This window comes from Gopherus flavomarginatus, chromosome 2 (assembly GCF_025201925.1).
Source record: "Gopherus flavomarginatus isolate rGopFla2 chromosome 2, rGopFla2.mat.asm, whole genome shotgun sequence".
Taxonomy (NCBI): domain Eukaryota; kingdom Metazoa; phylum Chordata; order Testudines; family Testudinidae; genus Gopherus; species Gopherus flavomarginatus.
Genome location: NC_066618.1, coordinates 175,012,475 through 175,028,361, shown reverse-complemented (window position 1 = coordinate 175,028,361; position 15,887 = coordinate 175,012,475). Strand labels below are relative to the sequence as shown.

General features: G+C 38.3%; 1 protein-coding gene across 3 annotated transcripts in view; it reads left to right on the top strand.

Annotated features, from left to right (window-relative positions):
• The window catches only part of BCL2 (BCL2 apoptosis regulator), a 132,791-nt gene extending 117,115 nt beyond the window's left edge, over positions 1-15,676 (top strand). For all 3 annotated transcript variants that reach the window (XM_050940284.1, XM_050940286.1, XM_050940285.1), the window contains one exon: positions 10,014-15,676. In XM_050940284.1, coding sequence (XP_050796241.1) covers positions 10,014-10,148 — 135 coding nt within the window. In that variant the 3' untranslated portion in view covers positions 10,149-15,676. The remainder of the gene's footprint in view (positions 1-10,013) is intronic.
• Positions 15,677-15,887: the final 211 nt, after the last annotated feature.

Below are 15,887 nucleotides of genomic sequence, written 5' to 3'. Positions count from 1 at the left end.
CTGGTTTGTGAGAGGTGCTGGACAGCCACAACTCCAATGGAAGACAAATGGAAATACGACTGCTCGGCCCTTTTGAAGCTCAGGCCTTAATAGCATCCAAGATTACAAAAAGAAATGGTTAACTAAATAATGTTTCTTTTAGTTTCTATTGTGACTGACAATAGGAATTCAGTGTGCTGTGGCTGTGCTTTACTTCAGCTGTTCCCAAAGACCTGCGTGTACAGTTTGCCAACAGTGGTACCTCAGAATTCAGTGGTACTTTGTTACTGGGACTCATTATTATTACTGTTTATTATTTGTATTGTGATTGTGCCTAGAAGCCCTGGTCGAGACCCCCATAGTGCTGAGTACTATATGATTACAGAACAAAGACCTGGTCCCTGCCACAATGGGCTTGCACTCTAAGCTCACACTCTACCTAATGGCTCAGTCTAGAAAGATTCTGTGCACCCTGCATGAGCCATTGATCAATTGCAATAGGCAGCACGTCACCACGTGATTAGCTGTGTACACCCTAGCAATGTTTAGGTCTGGTAAACTGGTAGAACTGCATGAAAAATGTCGGAACTTACAGGACTTGTACTGGGGTCTGATTTGCAAGAGAGATTGAGCATTCATAACGTTAGCAGGAGCTCCAGGTGCTCAGCTACCCATAAAATCATATCCTAAGTTTATGGTATAGTCAGTGTGTTAGGAAACTTATTGGTTCTCAAGGTGTATTTCATTTGCAGTGTGAATTATTTAGCCTGCTAGGAAGAGTGTGATATAAATTAATACTCAGAGATCAGTGTTAACATTTAGTTAAATGGTTTGATTTTGAAAATAAAGATACAATTTTTTTTCTTATTCACCTTTAACATCAGTTCAGTTTTGTGACTACAGGTATATCAACACTCCAGATAAAAACCTGCAGCTAGCCCATGCCAGGTCACTCTGGCTCACAGGGTTCAGGCTAACAGGCTGTTTAATTGCTGTGTAGATGTTTGGGATCCTGGGACCATCCCACCTCGCGGTGTCCTAGAGCCTAGGCTCCAGCCCGAATGGCGACACTGCAGTTAAACAACCCCTTAGCCCAAGCCCCTGGAGCCTGAGTCAGCTGACATAGGCCACTGGTAGGTTTTTAATTGCAGTATAGGAATACCTTTTAAAACATGGACCTTCTGCCTTTGCTTCTATCACTAGCAGACTTTTTTTCTACAGAAAAATAAAAATACATATATGATGAGAGAGTAACACTTTTCTTAAACATCCCAGCAGGAGCTGTCTATTTTGAGGGAGGTTCAGCTATTTTTCACTTTGGTGCCTCTTGTGTTTTTTTGGGTTTTTTTAAGTCTTCATTTTTAGTTTCTGTGCTGTGGTACTTGAACAAGCCTAACTGTCATAGTTAATGGATTACAACTATCTATGCAAATGAACTTTGAAGGAGCTGATTTGAATAACAAAATGCAGTCTCTCAATCTGTATATTAATCATATTCTTACACACTGACCTTGCCCTGGATTTTCATATTGTCCCTGCTAGCTCCTACCTGCTAAGATTTAACAAGGGCTTACCTGAGTGAACAAAAGGAATGTAGTTGTGTCTGCCAAAGTTTATCTTACTAACCCTCATGCAACCCCGGTGGAGTGGGTGTGTGACACTGTATGGAATCTGGGTGATACTTTAGGATGAAGTGAATACCAGCAGAATTCGGTTCATTGTGGCAGGAAGAGGTTTTCATTTGTCCCGTTAAATCTGTTTTAAGTACTACCCTCCCATGTGCCTAATTTCACAGGAGTATCATGATGTTTCTTCACACTGCTGTGCAGGTGCATGAGCCAGCTGAGTCTCCCTTTGTTGATCTCCTGGCTCCTCCAGTTGTGTGAGTCATTTATATTATGAAAAGAACAGGAGCTGGGAGCAGAGGGGAGGCACTAGGACAAAGAAAATCTACCTTCCAACCAGCTGCAGATGAGGAAACCTCTCCATCTCATTTCCCCTTATTGCTGGGAAAGACCTGATATAAGGAAAAGGAGCGGCAGCAGGGCTTTAGTTTTTGGCAATTCCTTTGACTTGTGAGGAGGCAAGGGAATCTCTTCATATAGCATATGTTAAGGCAAGAGATACAGGAAACAGAAGAAGTGCTGACACTATGTTGGGGAAGCATGGTAGAGTAATGTAAGCTCTCTTGTCATGACTACTCAGCGTGCAATAATGGGAAGAATGAAGGCATCAAAGTCTCTTCTTCATTACAGCAGATTCTATGCAGGCCACTACATAGAATCTGCTGCTCCTTTTCTTTATATCAAGTTTTTCCAAGTATACTAAAACGGCTTGGATTATTAGTAAAAATGTGGTTGCCAAAGAACATACACAAGTTCCTGTCATTTTTTCCAAGGTGGTGGTGGAGGTGCCGTACTTTTCCAATAAAGTCTTCTGGGCTGTTGATTTGGCTCAAGCATTCTTATTCTTGTTGCAGCCTTTTTATTACACTTACAAATGTGAGTTCTTTCTGTAAGTCACTTGACAATCACAAGATTATTTTTTTAAGAAAGTCTGCTGTAGGCCATGTGAAGAATTTGTGGCATTTTTGAAGAGGGTGCCAGTGGCACTGTGTGAACTTTTAACATCATGTGCTGCAATAACACAGAGAATACAATAGTGCTGGACTAGAACCCTGTGAGTTCAAATCCAGTCCTGGATAGCTATTGCTCAAGGGGGAAGGCAGGTCAGTCAAGCCAAAGGCGTTTGCATCAAAACTTAATGTCTAGTTTAAACGAGAAGAAGCACATATTTTCCTAAGGTGTTAAAAAGCAAAAGCTAGAGAGAATGCATGACTGGACCCTCGTGGTGCTCAGCTGATGATGCAGCCTGCTCAAACTAGTTCCATTTCGCCCTCTTCATGCTGATATGCTGCCTTGGCTAGTGCTGAGATCGCTCTGTGCAAGTTCCTTTTAGGAAACTAATGTTCCTTGTGTGTATTTTTTTTTAAACCTCAGTCATCACCTGCTGATTAAAATAAGCAAGGCTCAAACTCATGATCCAGTCTAACTGAACAGCTGTAATAAAACACCAGGCCCTCCACTTTGGATGCAGTGTGTTGATGACAATAGTTAAGACCAAGCTACTTTGAACATGTAACAAGCAGCTACTTTCGGTTCCCATTTCTCACACTTACATGAATTAACTCTTTTGCAGCAGTTGTTAATAGGCACTGGCAGCTGGAACACACACAGGGAATGTAAGGGGCAGGTGCTAAAATTTGTGGGTATTACTACAGCGCTCGGTGGAGCCCAGTTTTCAAACTGACAGGCAGGCATCTATCATGAGAACAGCATTTCAGTGCTTAAGTACAGAATTAAGTACCCTAAGTTCAGGGGTGCTGGAACAATTTTGTTATAGTGTGTGGGGGTTACTGATGGAAACCATGTATTTGGTGTTTGTAATTACTTCTTCAAGCAGGGGTGCAGCAGCACCCCTCATTCCAGCACTACTGCCTCATTTAGGCCTCACTCTGATGGGACCACTCCGAGTAGTAAAGTGTTCACGGGGTTGGACCCTTACATACTCAAGTTTGAAATATGGGCCCAGGCTGACTTTTTCAAACTCATTTTGTCACTTTTATTTCTACTTGTAAAGTGATTTTTAAAGAGTTGAGAATGTAATGACCTATAAGGCATCTAACTTTGAAGGGTATTGCACTTTTCAACCTGACATTTCAAAATCCTAGGGATGTTCCAGGTGGAAGTAGAAATCGATGGAGTCTGGTAGTCTCTTTGATGCAATCTTGTTTACTTTCAAGAAATATACACGAAGTCCTGCTTTGCTGAACACAGGAGGAACCAACAACAAGGAGAGGTTTCTTATTTTACAGCCCCAAGCCTCTTTAAGCTAATAAACCCAAAAACACTCTCTCTAGCCTTCCTTTCCCAGGGTCACAGTGTGCTCACAGGCTACTGCTTGGCTTTATTCATTTTTGCCTTTGCCTCTCTCTCAGTTCTTATCTGTTCTGAGTGTCTGTGTTCTGCCCTCTCTCACTCACAGCTGGCCAATTTACCTCTGGAACCCCCCCACCCACATGGTGCTAGTTTCTGGGCAGATTCTATTAGGTCTTGTTTTGAGTCAGGCCCCTTTAAGTGTTTCTTATAGCTATCATAAGTGAAGGCACAGTCACACGTCAGTTTGATTCGCCCCGTAACAAGATTTTACCCAGCTTCGAACCATGAAACATGTACTGGTACCAATATAAGATTTTACTTAATTTATGTAATGTGAAATTTCAGTTAACAGTTACACAGAGCTTATTACCTCCTCGCAGCTGGAACAATAGAAAAATGTTGACACATGTATTTGCCTAGATTATCATGCTACACCCAATTTAAATTCCTCAAAACTAATTTTATAACCTAGTTTGGCTGGAACAGGAAGATGAGCCTAAAACTGAATTAATCTTTGTGGAACTGAAATGCTGGACATACAGATCTCAGCCCTCCCCACCCCCCACATACACATTGATCATTTTCCAATAAATCTACTCCCCAAACTGAGCTGCACTGTAGAGCTCACTGTTAGGGGGTAGACACAAGCAGCACCACTATTTTTTGTAGGTCTGTGGTTTTACCCACTCAGTGTACTCCCCAAATCCAGTGATTACTGTAATCTTTTCCATCATTTAGTACTGCTCCCTGAGAAGAGGTGTCACATCACCAGATACCACTGATTGGGTAATGCTGTTGCAATGATATTCCAGCTGGTATCCCAGTGCCTGAAGTATCTCATTTTCCAGGAATGAAAGCAAAACAAGGCAGCCTCCACTAGGTCTGGGGTTTTGGGGGGAAAATTGCAGGATCATGCGTAACTTGGCTGAAAACACTAAGCCTCGTTGCCTACACATTTCATAGGCTGACTTGGTTTAACAAGCATGCAGCCTAGACTGAACATTGTGTAGGTTTCCATGCAGGTTGACTTAACACTACCTTACTAATCATGTGGTTAACCAGACTGAATTAATCACTATCCCTAACCAAGGTTTTTTTACCAGTCTTTCAGAATAGTGGGTGAAATATCCCTTTTCTGATAGGCTCAGCCTCCAGAAGAGAAAACAACAACACTCATAATACTTACTATCATTATTATTAATATAGTACTTTAAGTGTATGCACCACTTACAGGGGCTGGCATGCACAAATCAAAACTGTTCCATACATCTTGCAATCTGAGGGCCATATTTTGCAGTCTTTATTCTGGCACTATTTCCATTGAATGGAAGTGTTGCCTGAATAAGAACTGTACGATTTGCCCCTGAGATTGTGGGGTTGTTAAGGCAGCTGTTTGCATTAACACGTGGTACAAATAAGGAACAGTTTAGGAAGGCCACCATTGTGAGAGATACTTTGTCCAAATGGGTTGAAAAGTGTTAGCCTTTGGCAGATACAACTACATTCCTTTTGTTCACTCAGTTAAGCCCTTGTTAAATCTTAGTAGGTAGGAGCTAGCAGGGACAATATGAAAATCCAGGGCAAGGCCAGTGGTAGGCCTAAGGTTAACCTTTTGGGAAACATGAGAGAGAGTCAAATCCAGTCCAGTTCCACTACAGGAAAATAGGAGATTGGAAAATAATGCAGTGCTTTGATGTATTGCACAGTGGGTTGCCCAGATGTGAGATGTAGGGCGTAAAAACCCTATCATCACAATGATGAACATAATGAACCAAGCCCAGCCCCTGATGCTTCCCTGCTGGTGCTCACCACAGATTTTTTTTGCAGGAAGATTTGAAAAGCAGACCCTGCTGGGCTGCTAACATTTCCGCACTCCAAGGGTAAAGCTATTGGCCTCTGTAAATGTCAGGACCGTGAAACACCAAAACCAGGCACAACGTACTGTAGATCAGAGCTGCTCTTATTTGCATACGTACTCAGTCTGTATTTACATAAAATAACAATTAACTCTTCAGAAAAACAGCAAGATGTTTGTCTATTTTTTCATGTTCCAGGAGCAGTGTTGTTACTTGCAGGATAACATTTAAATGAGGTTTTATTTTATAAGACAGTGGCTGATTTAGTCAATTCTCAATCCTTCTCCTAAAGCTAGAGATTTATGAAAATTTAGGCTTTTCATATCAAGGCAAGGGAGAAGTGAAGAGTCATTCATCCACTTACTCTCAGCATCAGCAATTATGTCATTCTCTGTAAAGCTGTGTCATGAAAGTTTCTTCAAAAGCCTAGAATTAGTGTTGTTTGTTTGTTTATTTTGGAGTCACAGAAAGGGCAGCATAAAATAGCTACAAGGCAATTCCCGATCAGTGAAATGGAAGTCTCATAGGCACTTCATTCAGTACAATGTGGCTCAAGAGGATATCCTGTCAACCAATGATAACAAGGGAAATAAAGTCACTTCCTCACCAGCTGTTTGATTCAGGTAGAAAAAGGAAGTCTTTACTTCCTCATGTTTGCTCTGCCCACCACCCCCTTACTAATAAATGCAGAGTGTGGCACTTAAGCTGGTTTTTCCCTTTATATTTTCAATGAAGAAAACTCACATTGTTAATGCATCACTGGGCTCAGCATATGGGAAATACTTAGTTCTACACAGCCTAAAACAGGTGGGCCCAGCCTGAACTGTACAAGAGAGGCAGATTATGTAGCAATTATACTGAGCCTTTATAAATTTGCAGCAATATTACCCTTCAGTAATGATTGGGTGGCTAACTAGAGATGGCTGGTTATTGGGGGGGCAGGTAGATCCTCTCTCCAACTCCTGTGGGTGTGTATAGTGGAGCAGAACATCATGGCCAAGACTTCCATGCAGCTTGGGCAGTTTGGTAGTGATATATACACAGCTCCATAGATCCACCACCAGTCCTTTTCCTACTATAGAAGAGAATGTAGCAGGTACATGAGAATTCCATCCCTCCCTCACCACCCCCTTCCCTTATGGAAAAGTCCAACATAATTTAAACAGATTAAAGTAAAAGGGTGGGTTTTGTTATAATAGGAGTGTAGTAGGGTTCTATAGAAATTATTTTCAAAAACCTATAGAGTTTCATAGAGAAGGAAATTTTTTCTCTAGGGTTTTTGAACTGTCCTAGAGACTTCTATACTGGGGCATAACTTTCTGTGAAGTTCTGTTGAAAATGAAAACCTACAAGGAGTTACCATTCTCTCAAATTCTACAAGCCTTTTCAGTAAGCATAGCAGCTTTGTAGACAGGATCCAGGCTCTGAGCCTCTGTGTAGGTGCAAAGCATTTTAACCCTAGGAGAATATTTCTCAGAGGACTTCAAACAGTTTGTGTCAAGTCATGTGTGGGTTTTTTTTTTTTATACAGACACTCATTTAGATTACGAAAGTCCAATTACAAGTACTAATGTACATATATATAGAAAGAGACCTAACTTATGGAACAGTCTGTATACAGTTTAGAGTTCTCTTGGCATTAAAAGCAGTTTTCACTGGGAACAGGGGGCAGGCCCCCCTCTTCTGTTGTTTTAATACATAAAATGGGCATGTGTTTATTTAAAACAGGTTTGAAACTTAAACAAATAGTGACAGGCTGTTCAAACAGGCTTCGGAAATAAGCCTAATCAGGATGTTTGAGAAGGCAAAAGCGCAATAAAAAGTCACCCATAAAGTAGCTACTTGTAATATATAGTACAGAAACCAGAAGGTTGGGTTCATCTTGTTGTTATAATCGTCTCAATAATAAAAACTATTTCATGCTGAACGTTTTGTGCTGACATTCCTTTTCTTGAGCCATTAGTCAGGGCTTTTGCATTGTGTTAGCGCATCCCTCTCATCTACTTTCATGCCAGGCACCAAGAGCTCTCTCTATTGGGTTCCTAACAATAGTTTTTGTAATAAATTGGGCTGAGCATCCTCTAAACCTGGGGAATGGGGTGGGTTGATACAGGATATGTTTCTGCACCCATTGGTGTAATGGAAGTAGGATCAAGACTGTAGAAAGAGCACCACTGAAGTTTACCTTTAAAAACTTTTATGTGACTTGCATTTTCTCAATCCTTCTTTTTCCCCAAATTTCCTCTATTCTTTCCTATAGTTTTATTGTTGTATGTTGAACTTTGTCCTTGGCGAATTTTTATAAGGCTTGATCTTGAACTGCTGACACTGACAAAATTCCCATTGAAATCAGTGAGAGTCTACAATGGGGATTGCAGGATTCATCCCAGTCTGTGTTGTCTCATAGCCATAAGGAGGTGGAATAAAAGGTGCTTTTTGAAAAACAGCACAGCAAATGTGTTTTACAACCCAACATAACACAACAAAACATTAAGAACAGCATTATTAACCTTGTGTTTCTGAAGTTAGATACTCAAATAAAAGTGGCCTGATTTTCTCAGTCCTCAGAGCTTCTATGGAAGCATAATTGAAAATCAGACTTTTATTTAGGTGCCCATATATGGATTTAAGTATCTAACTGTAGAAACACAAGTTTGAAAATATTGGCCTAAAGGAACAAAATGTCAAAAAACTATATGAAGAGAGATGTATTTTCTGCACACAGTCATGCTATGGGGGTGTATTGCCTGAGTTAGGGACCGTGGGGGTTAGGTCCCTAACTCAGGCAATACACCCACTGAAATCAACAGGAGTTTTGCCTCAGTATGGGGTGCCGGATTTGGTCCAGTATCACTTATTATAAAGAGAAATTGTGGAAGTAGACATGATTTCTCCATTTAAGTACATCTCCCTCAGAGCCAAACTTCTACTGAACAGGATTTGAATAGCAAAATGTAAAAAACATACATGCCCTCTTGTGGCAAAAACTAACCTTTCCATTCTGACCTACAATAGCTAGTGATATCAGATGACAAAGGACAGCATAAAGTACTATAATATGTCCATATCTTATGGAAAACACACAGCATGGTTGAAAGGTTTATTGTTATTTCATGTAATTTACACTGTGGCTTTTTCCCGTCTGTTGCTGTAATTCATGAATTACTTGTGTATTTTAGGAGGCTATTTGCCTCGTATAAAATGTAACATTATAGATTCCCGGAGACATTTTACAGGAAGTGCAACTGAAAAAAAAAGAATGTTTATTTTCTACAACAAATTGAAACCCTGCCACCAAAACCTTTAAAAACAATGGTAGGAGCTAGCACTATATATATAATATTTGGGTAGCAGAGCATAGGAATTACAACAGGAAACTGGGAACCACAACTATATTCCAAACTCTATCACCAATTTAATTTGAGACATTTTGAAAGTCCTTTAACCTCTCTCTTCATTTAACTACCCTCAGGGATAGAAGAAGGCTTACTTAATATTTGTAAAGAGCTCTGAGCTCCTTGGAAGAAAGACACTATGTAAGTGCAAAGCATTATTAGTATGATTACTAATCCTTTCAACGGCACAAATCTTTTTGTATTCATAAGTCATGCACAACTTCAGAAAGTCTTCATCGTTTCCCCCAGTATCTAGATGTTTTTGACACCTTTCATTAAAAAGGTTAGTTTTTTGGTCCGTAAAACAGTTTTCTATGCACTTGAGAGACTACACATATATAAGAAAATGTAAAGCTCAGCCTGGTCACAAAATAAAAGCCATCAAAAGCCATCTTTTCATTAAAAAGAAACCTGTCTGCCTAAAGTTAAGGTCCTAAATCCACATTTAGGAAACTAAACAAAAGTGGCCTCATTTTCAGAAGTTCTGAGCACCCACAAATACCAGTGACATCAATAGGAGCTCAAGGTGCTCAGACTTGCTTTATTATTAATTATTATTATTTGCATTATAGTAGCACCAGGAGCACATTGTGTTAGGTGCTGTACAAAAAGACAATTCCTGACCTAAAGAACTTAAAATTTTAGTAGTAGTTTGTATGCTAAAGTGGTTCCGGAGTTACCTGCATGTATGGAAGAGCTCATTCTTGTGCTTTTCTTAGTTTCTCTGAATAATTTGTGTTTATTATTATTATTAATGGAGCTTTAATGAACACGTCTTTTGTGCTTGTGTGCATATCATATTGCTATAGAATCTCATATTCCTATTTCCGTTCCTCCCAACCCAGGATGCCTTTGTGGAATTGTACGGCAGGAACATGAGGCCTGTGTTTGATTTCTCCTGGATCTCTTTGAAGACTATCCTAAGTCTGGCTCTGGTGGGAGCTTGCATCACCCTGGGTGCTTATCTGGGACATAAGTGAAGTCAACCATCTAACCATGGATTACAAACATCTTACGAAACAATACAATAATATGGTTTTTCCAGTAGCACAATGATATTAGTTTTATGAGCAGAAGTTCCTGGCTAAATATAAATCAGCTATTACTGCCAAAGGGAGGTATCATTTATTTTTTACATTGCAGGAAACAGTTATTTATTAAAGATATTTACATTTAACTTGCTATTTTCAGAAACTCTACAAACAGTTTATATCCGAGTATCACATAATATTGTTATGAATTGTAATGAGCCCCAAACACCTTAAGCTTTTTTTTTTTTAAATAAATTAATGCAGCTGGATGGATTAAATATACTGACAAAGACCTACCTGCTTTCTCTTGGGAGAGCAGTTGCTTGGGCTGCTTCAGACTGTGTAATTTTGTTGATTTTACTACAATTTCTCACAGATCCAAGGAGATGGGATCCTAAAAAAATCAGAGGGAGTGAAGTTAGAATTATTTCCAGCTGGCAAGTACTGACATTAGTATACAATTCAATATGGTACATACTTGGTGTCAGAATAGCAACTTCTCGGACAGCTATCTATAGGAGTCTCCTGGCAGGACAACAGTTTGAAATACGATTGCATATATTTTATGAAAGTATTTTTAAGCTACCAAATTGTGCCAATACATCATAATCATAACAGTATCATCTGATACCTTAAAAGGATGATATGTCAATTCAGATACTCTTTATGAGCGCATGAAATGAAATCCTTTCGACATGCAAGAAATTACTGTTTCAATGATTTCCTCAGCAGTAAAATGTCTTTTACAGCTACACACACAGAAACCGTGAGACCGTAAGTGCCTGCCTCTGCAGAGCACAGCTGGAGTCTGGAGTCCTGACTTGTGTCCCATTTTAGTGGGCTCATATATGCAACTGATCCTGTTTACTTGCTGAGCTCCTCTAGGGTTTTGAAACCAATTAAGTTTGGTCTCTACATCCCTGAAAGTTGAAAAAGGTTTAAATTTATTTGGCAAGAAACAGACCTCATCTGAGTTCCAGATTAGCTCGAACTATACTTGTTTATCAAACTGGACACCAAAATCACGTACATTTTCATAACAAAGAAGTCAGATGACCTGTATTCTTTCCCCCATTTCACACCCCCTCCCCGCCGAAGTATTTCATGCTAATTATTTCTTAAGACTTTCTGCAGAAATAAAGAAGATGAAGAAATTGTTCTAATCCTCTAGCTGGACAGAGACTCACTGACATCCAGATTCCTTAGGTGCCTATTGTCATTTCAGGGGAGAATAAAGAGGGGGAAAGGATGGACTGAGTCAGCTTCCTGAACAATAAATGCAACTTCAATAAGATTAATTCAGAATACTTAATATACAGCTTTATAACAACTGCATAAATCCTGAACCATATATCTTAGACATGTCAACATACTTTAAGGTGGGCTTTAACAATCTTTTGGCTTCTATGAATTCCACCTTAAAAACCTCTAAGTCAAGTGTTTTTATTTTTTTACTATGAAACTGTCAAAATATGAACTTTGTGGCTAAATGTACATCCAGGGACAAGTCAGAAAGCTCTGGATAAAAGGACAGGAACAACATACAAGTACTTTCAGAGTGAAAACAGTACAATGAAAAACTATGCAGAGTCAACCTTGTGATTTCAATAATATAACGTTGTGGCATTATATGCAATATCTGCAGTAATTTAGGAATGTAATATGTTCATTGTTAAGGCTGTAATTGATGTGATTTCTTCAAAGCTGCTTTTTTTAGATTTGTGCATCTCAGCATTTTTATTGCTATTTAGTCATGGCACCTACACTTTCTGTGGGCAAAGATGGAGTGAGCGTTGCATTTCAAATTTAAAATTATTTTAATTTTACAGAAACATTTAATGGAACTAATGTTTCTAAAGCAAATGTGATCTGTTTTTAAACTCTGAGTAAAAACACCTGAAATGTCAAAACTGTATGCATTTGTGCAAGGCACTTATGAAAAATATTTAAAAATAATAGGGAACCACATATTAGGAACTGAATGTGGTCTTAGTTTTTCAACCTAGCAGGTTTAATTTATGGAAAGCCGGGTACAAAGCTGAACTAGAATTGGCACTGTACTACTGTTTCAATCCACATTCCACAATCTAGTCTTCATTTCAGTTTGTGTCTATTAACCCCCCATTAAAAATAATGATTTGACCTTGAACTTTTTCATCGTTGAATTGTTTATTGATGGTTTACATTATCAAAAAATATAAAAAGAGTAACTATAAATTCCTGTGCTGCTATATTACCAGATAATTTGGATAGAGTTTATTTTGAACTATCCTCCAGTGGCAAGATTTTTCAAAGCTGCTTTAGAAGTAATATGAAGTAGTCACATTACAGAGATGATTATGTAGATGCTGCCAATTTGTGTTCTGTTGTATCTGTTCACTGGGATTCTCAGCATATTAGTTAATAAGTTAAAAAAGTCAAGGCAACTGTTAATGGTTATTTTATTAAACAGATAATGGAGCTTTCCCATTCTGACTGCAGAATTATACAATATTGTGGCTGCGTTAGCTGTAAGTTGATGATGCATTTATTATTAATCACCATACTAGAAACATTGAATGTATATAAAAGCTTGAACTTGTTTAAAAAAATCTCCCCCTCGACCATCTTGCTTTCCCAGTGATTCCTGTCACTTCCATTTTCTTTGTTACCGTGTGAAACAAAACTTTCTCTACAATATGCAAGGCCTTACTGTCATGCTCCAAAACTACATTTCAATTAAAAATCACTTCTCACCCTGGATCAGTCCTGGTGGCAATCTGTAAAAAGAAGCTAAACATATAAATAGTTGCACTTCTAAAGTTACTTGGCTGTGGAGAACCAAAGGACAACATGGGAAGAAGTGTTAAGAAGTGTAGGGTACGTCTTCACTACCCGCCGTATCGGCGGGTAGCAATCGATTGCTCAGGGATCGATATATCGTGTCTTATCTAGACGCGATATATCGATCCCCGAACGTGCTTATATCGATTCCATAATTCCACCAACCCGAACGGAGTTGCGGAATCGACAGGGGGAGCCGCGGACATCAATCCCACGCCGTGAGGACGGTGAGTAATTCGATCTTAGATACTTCGACTTCAGCTACATTATTCACATAGCTGAAGTTGCATACCTAAGATCGATTTTGCCGCGTAGTGTAGACCAGCCCGTAGTGAGGAGATAGATCATTGATGTATCTCCATGACTGAGGATAAAAGTGTCTGAGAAATTTGGCCACGGTTCATCTAGGTGAAAAGAAAAAGAATGATAGGCAGTGAAGATAAACAGAGCAAAAGGTTACAAAATCCCCTCCCCCCACAAGTACTTAAGTAAAGCCTTGTTCATTCTAGCAGCAATCATCTACAAACCAGATCAGATATTTGATGTTACTGTACCACATTTTTTTTTTGTCCTTTAATTCTTTTGGGCTTTGTTTTTCAATAAAATAATAAAGAAAAAGGTCTTGTTTTTTTAAACGAAAACTTCATAAGATCATATGAGATTTGTTATAGTTTCACAATGTACCGGTAAGCCCCTTTGTTTTCAGTTTTAACTGATTTTTACCTAAAATTTACTGGGTTTTACAAAAGTATTTTTCATTTTTTCACCCTACTTTTGTATCATTCAAATAGATTAAAACCAACTTGTTTTATTAGGAAAATACAATACATTGTATGATATATATGTGTGTACATGCAAAGCTGCCTGTTGAAGTAAGGCTATGTATTAGTCTAGAAGGCACACATGTAAGCTTTGAAGTGCGTGTGTATCTAAACATACTGATGAATCTCACCCCCCAGGTACACATTTCAAGCTATTAGCAGATAACAGTTTAAATATTTGACACACTAAAATGGGAAGAAAACGAAAATCTGTCTCAAAAAATGTTTCAGAACACAAGAAAATATTCAAAAGTTTTAAAAAAACAGAAACAGGAGAAAAGGCTGAAGTTATGTGTATGCGCTGCAAATGGTGTGGCCCAATTATTAAATGTTTATAGGCTAAGTCTACAACAGTAAACTGTTTATTCAAGTGAAAAGTTTTATTTGGGGATTAGAGAGATACTGTTTTCTTAAACTCAGAGGTAGCAATGTGTTTTGAGTTCTGTTTTAGTTCAGCAACCCACATTGATGAACGGAATTCAAAGCGTTAATCTACTGAATACTTTTTCCCCCTGCCCATCTTTCCATCCACCAAAATAAACCCCAACATTTACCCAGAAAAATTATGAATCGTTTTTTGCACTGAGTTTCCCACCCAGTTTATAAACACTGATAAATTCCCGGGGAAAATTAAATAAAATAAAAACTGAAAACAAAGGTCTGTATGTATAGGGTAAATAAGAGTTCTAAACCAAGGGGAAAGAGCCTAAAACTAAGTATGGAGAAATTAGATGAGGATAGTTCTTGGTAGTTCAGACATTGGATCGGACAATGGAATAACATGTCTGTTGTGGTAACTGAAGCTACAGAGAGAAGTGGGCTAGTGAGGGCTGAAAGGTGAGTGGGGTTTGTACACACAGTCTTGTATGATATAGAAGCTTGGCCACGATGGCCCAAGAAGTAAATTTCAATCGTAACTATCTACATGTTTGTGCATCAACCCCTAATTACAATTAATATAATATTTTCCTAGTTTCCTGTTGTGAGCTGTGAAAAAGCACACAGCTATAGACTGGAATAATTCCTTTGGAAACAGACTTTTGCATGTGAAGGTCAATATGGGATGCTGTAAGGTGCAGGTTATGAGACCCAAACTTCTTGTCCTTGCATACACAAACCTCCCATTCACCTCAGTGGAAGTTCTGCATGGTGATGTGGTTGGCTATGTATCTGCACTAATTTCATATCCAGAAATCTTTTTAAATGTTGATGAAAAGTGTGATGAAGTTGTATGTGCAAAGAGCCTGGATTTCTAATTTTTTTTTAAACAAGATAGCATATAGATTCAATCACATTATTTGTTAATGACTCCTAATACCATGTACGATAAGTTAAACTTTTTTGGATTCACTCTTTTGAAGTGTAAATATCCTCTGAAACCAGAAAAATGTAGTTTTATTTTGCATTCCTATTTATCTTTAAAACAAAACTAAGCAACAGGAAGGCAAGGGAATCAATTTAATCTAAACTGGTTTTTAAAATGTGCTCCTGTGCTAAAAGTTAATGTAGCTTCATCCTGGATTGAAATCCTTACAACCAAGCTATAAAGCATTAAGAACTCCATCACACATAAAAAATCATGTATATTTTTATTTAAAGAGCATTTTCTCTTCTGAATATTTGACTTTTAAATATCACCAGCATCATTGTATATAAGCAGATATCCTTTATCCATTATCTTGGATGATGTATGTAAGGTAAAGTAGTTTGTCAGTTTATTATTGTTTAATATGATTACATTGTTCTTTGTGTTTAAACTGTTACATGTTGCCATTAAACTTTCTATGTCTGTCTAGTTAATATTGTGAAGAAATAATAAAATACACTGTGAGTTACTTGTTATGAATTTGAATTGTTAGTAAGATTTTACTTTTCCCTCTGTTAGCAAACATCTTATGAGTGTGATCCTGTAAATACTAGAGTGTAGAGTTTGCTACTTAATAGTTCTGTTGACACACTAGGCTGCATATAAAACCATCATCCTGCAATGAGCTCTGTGGAAGCATTGCCAATTCACATGATTTTAATTGCAAATCTCTTAATA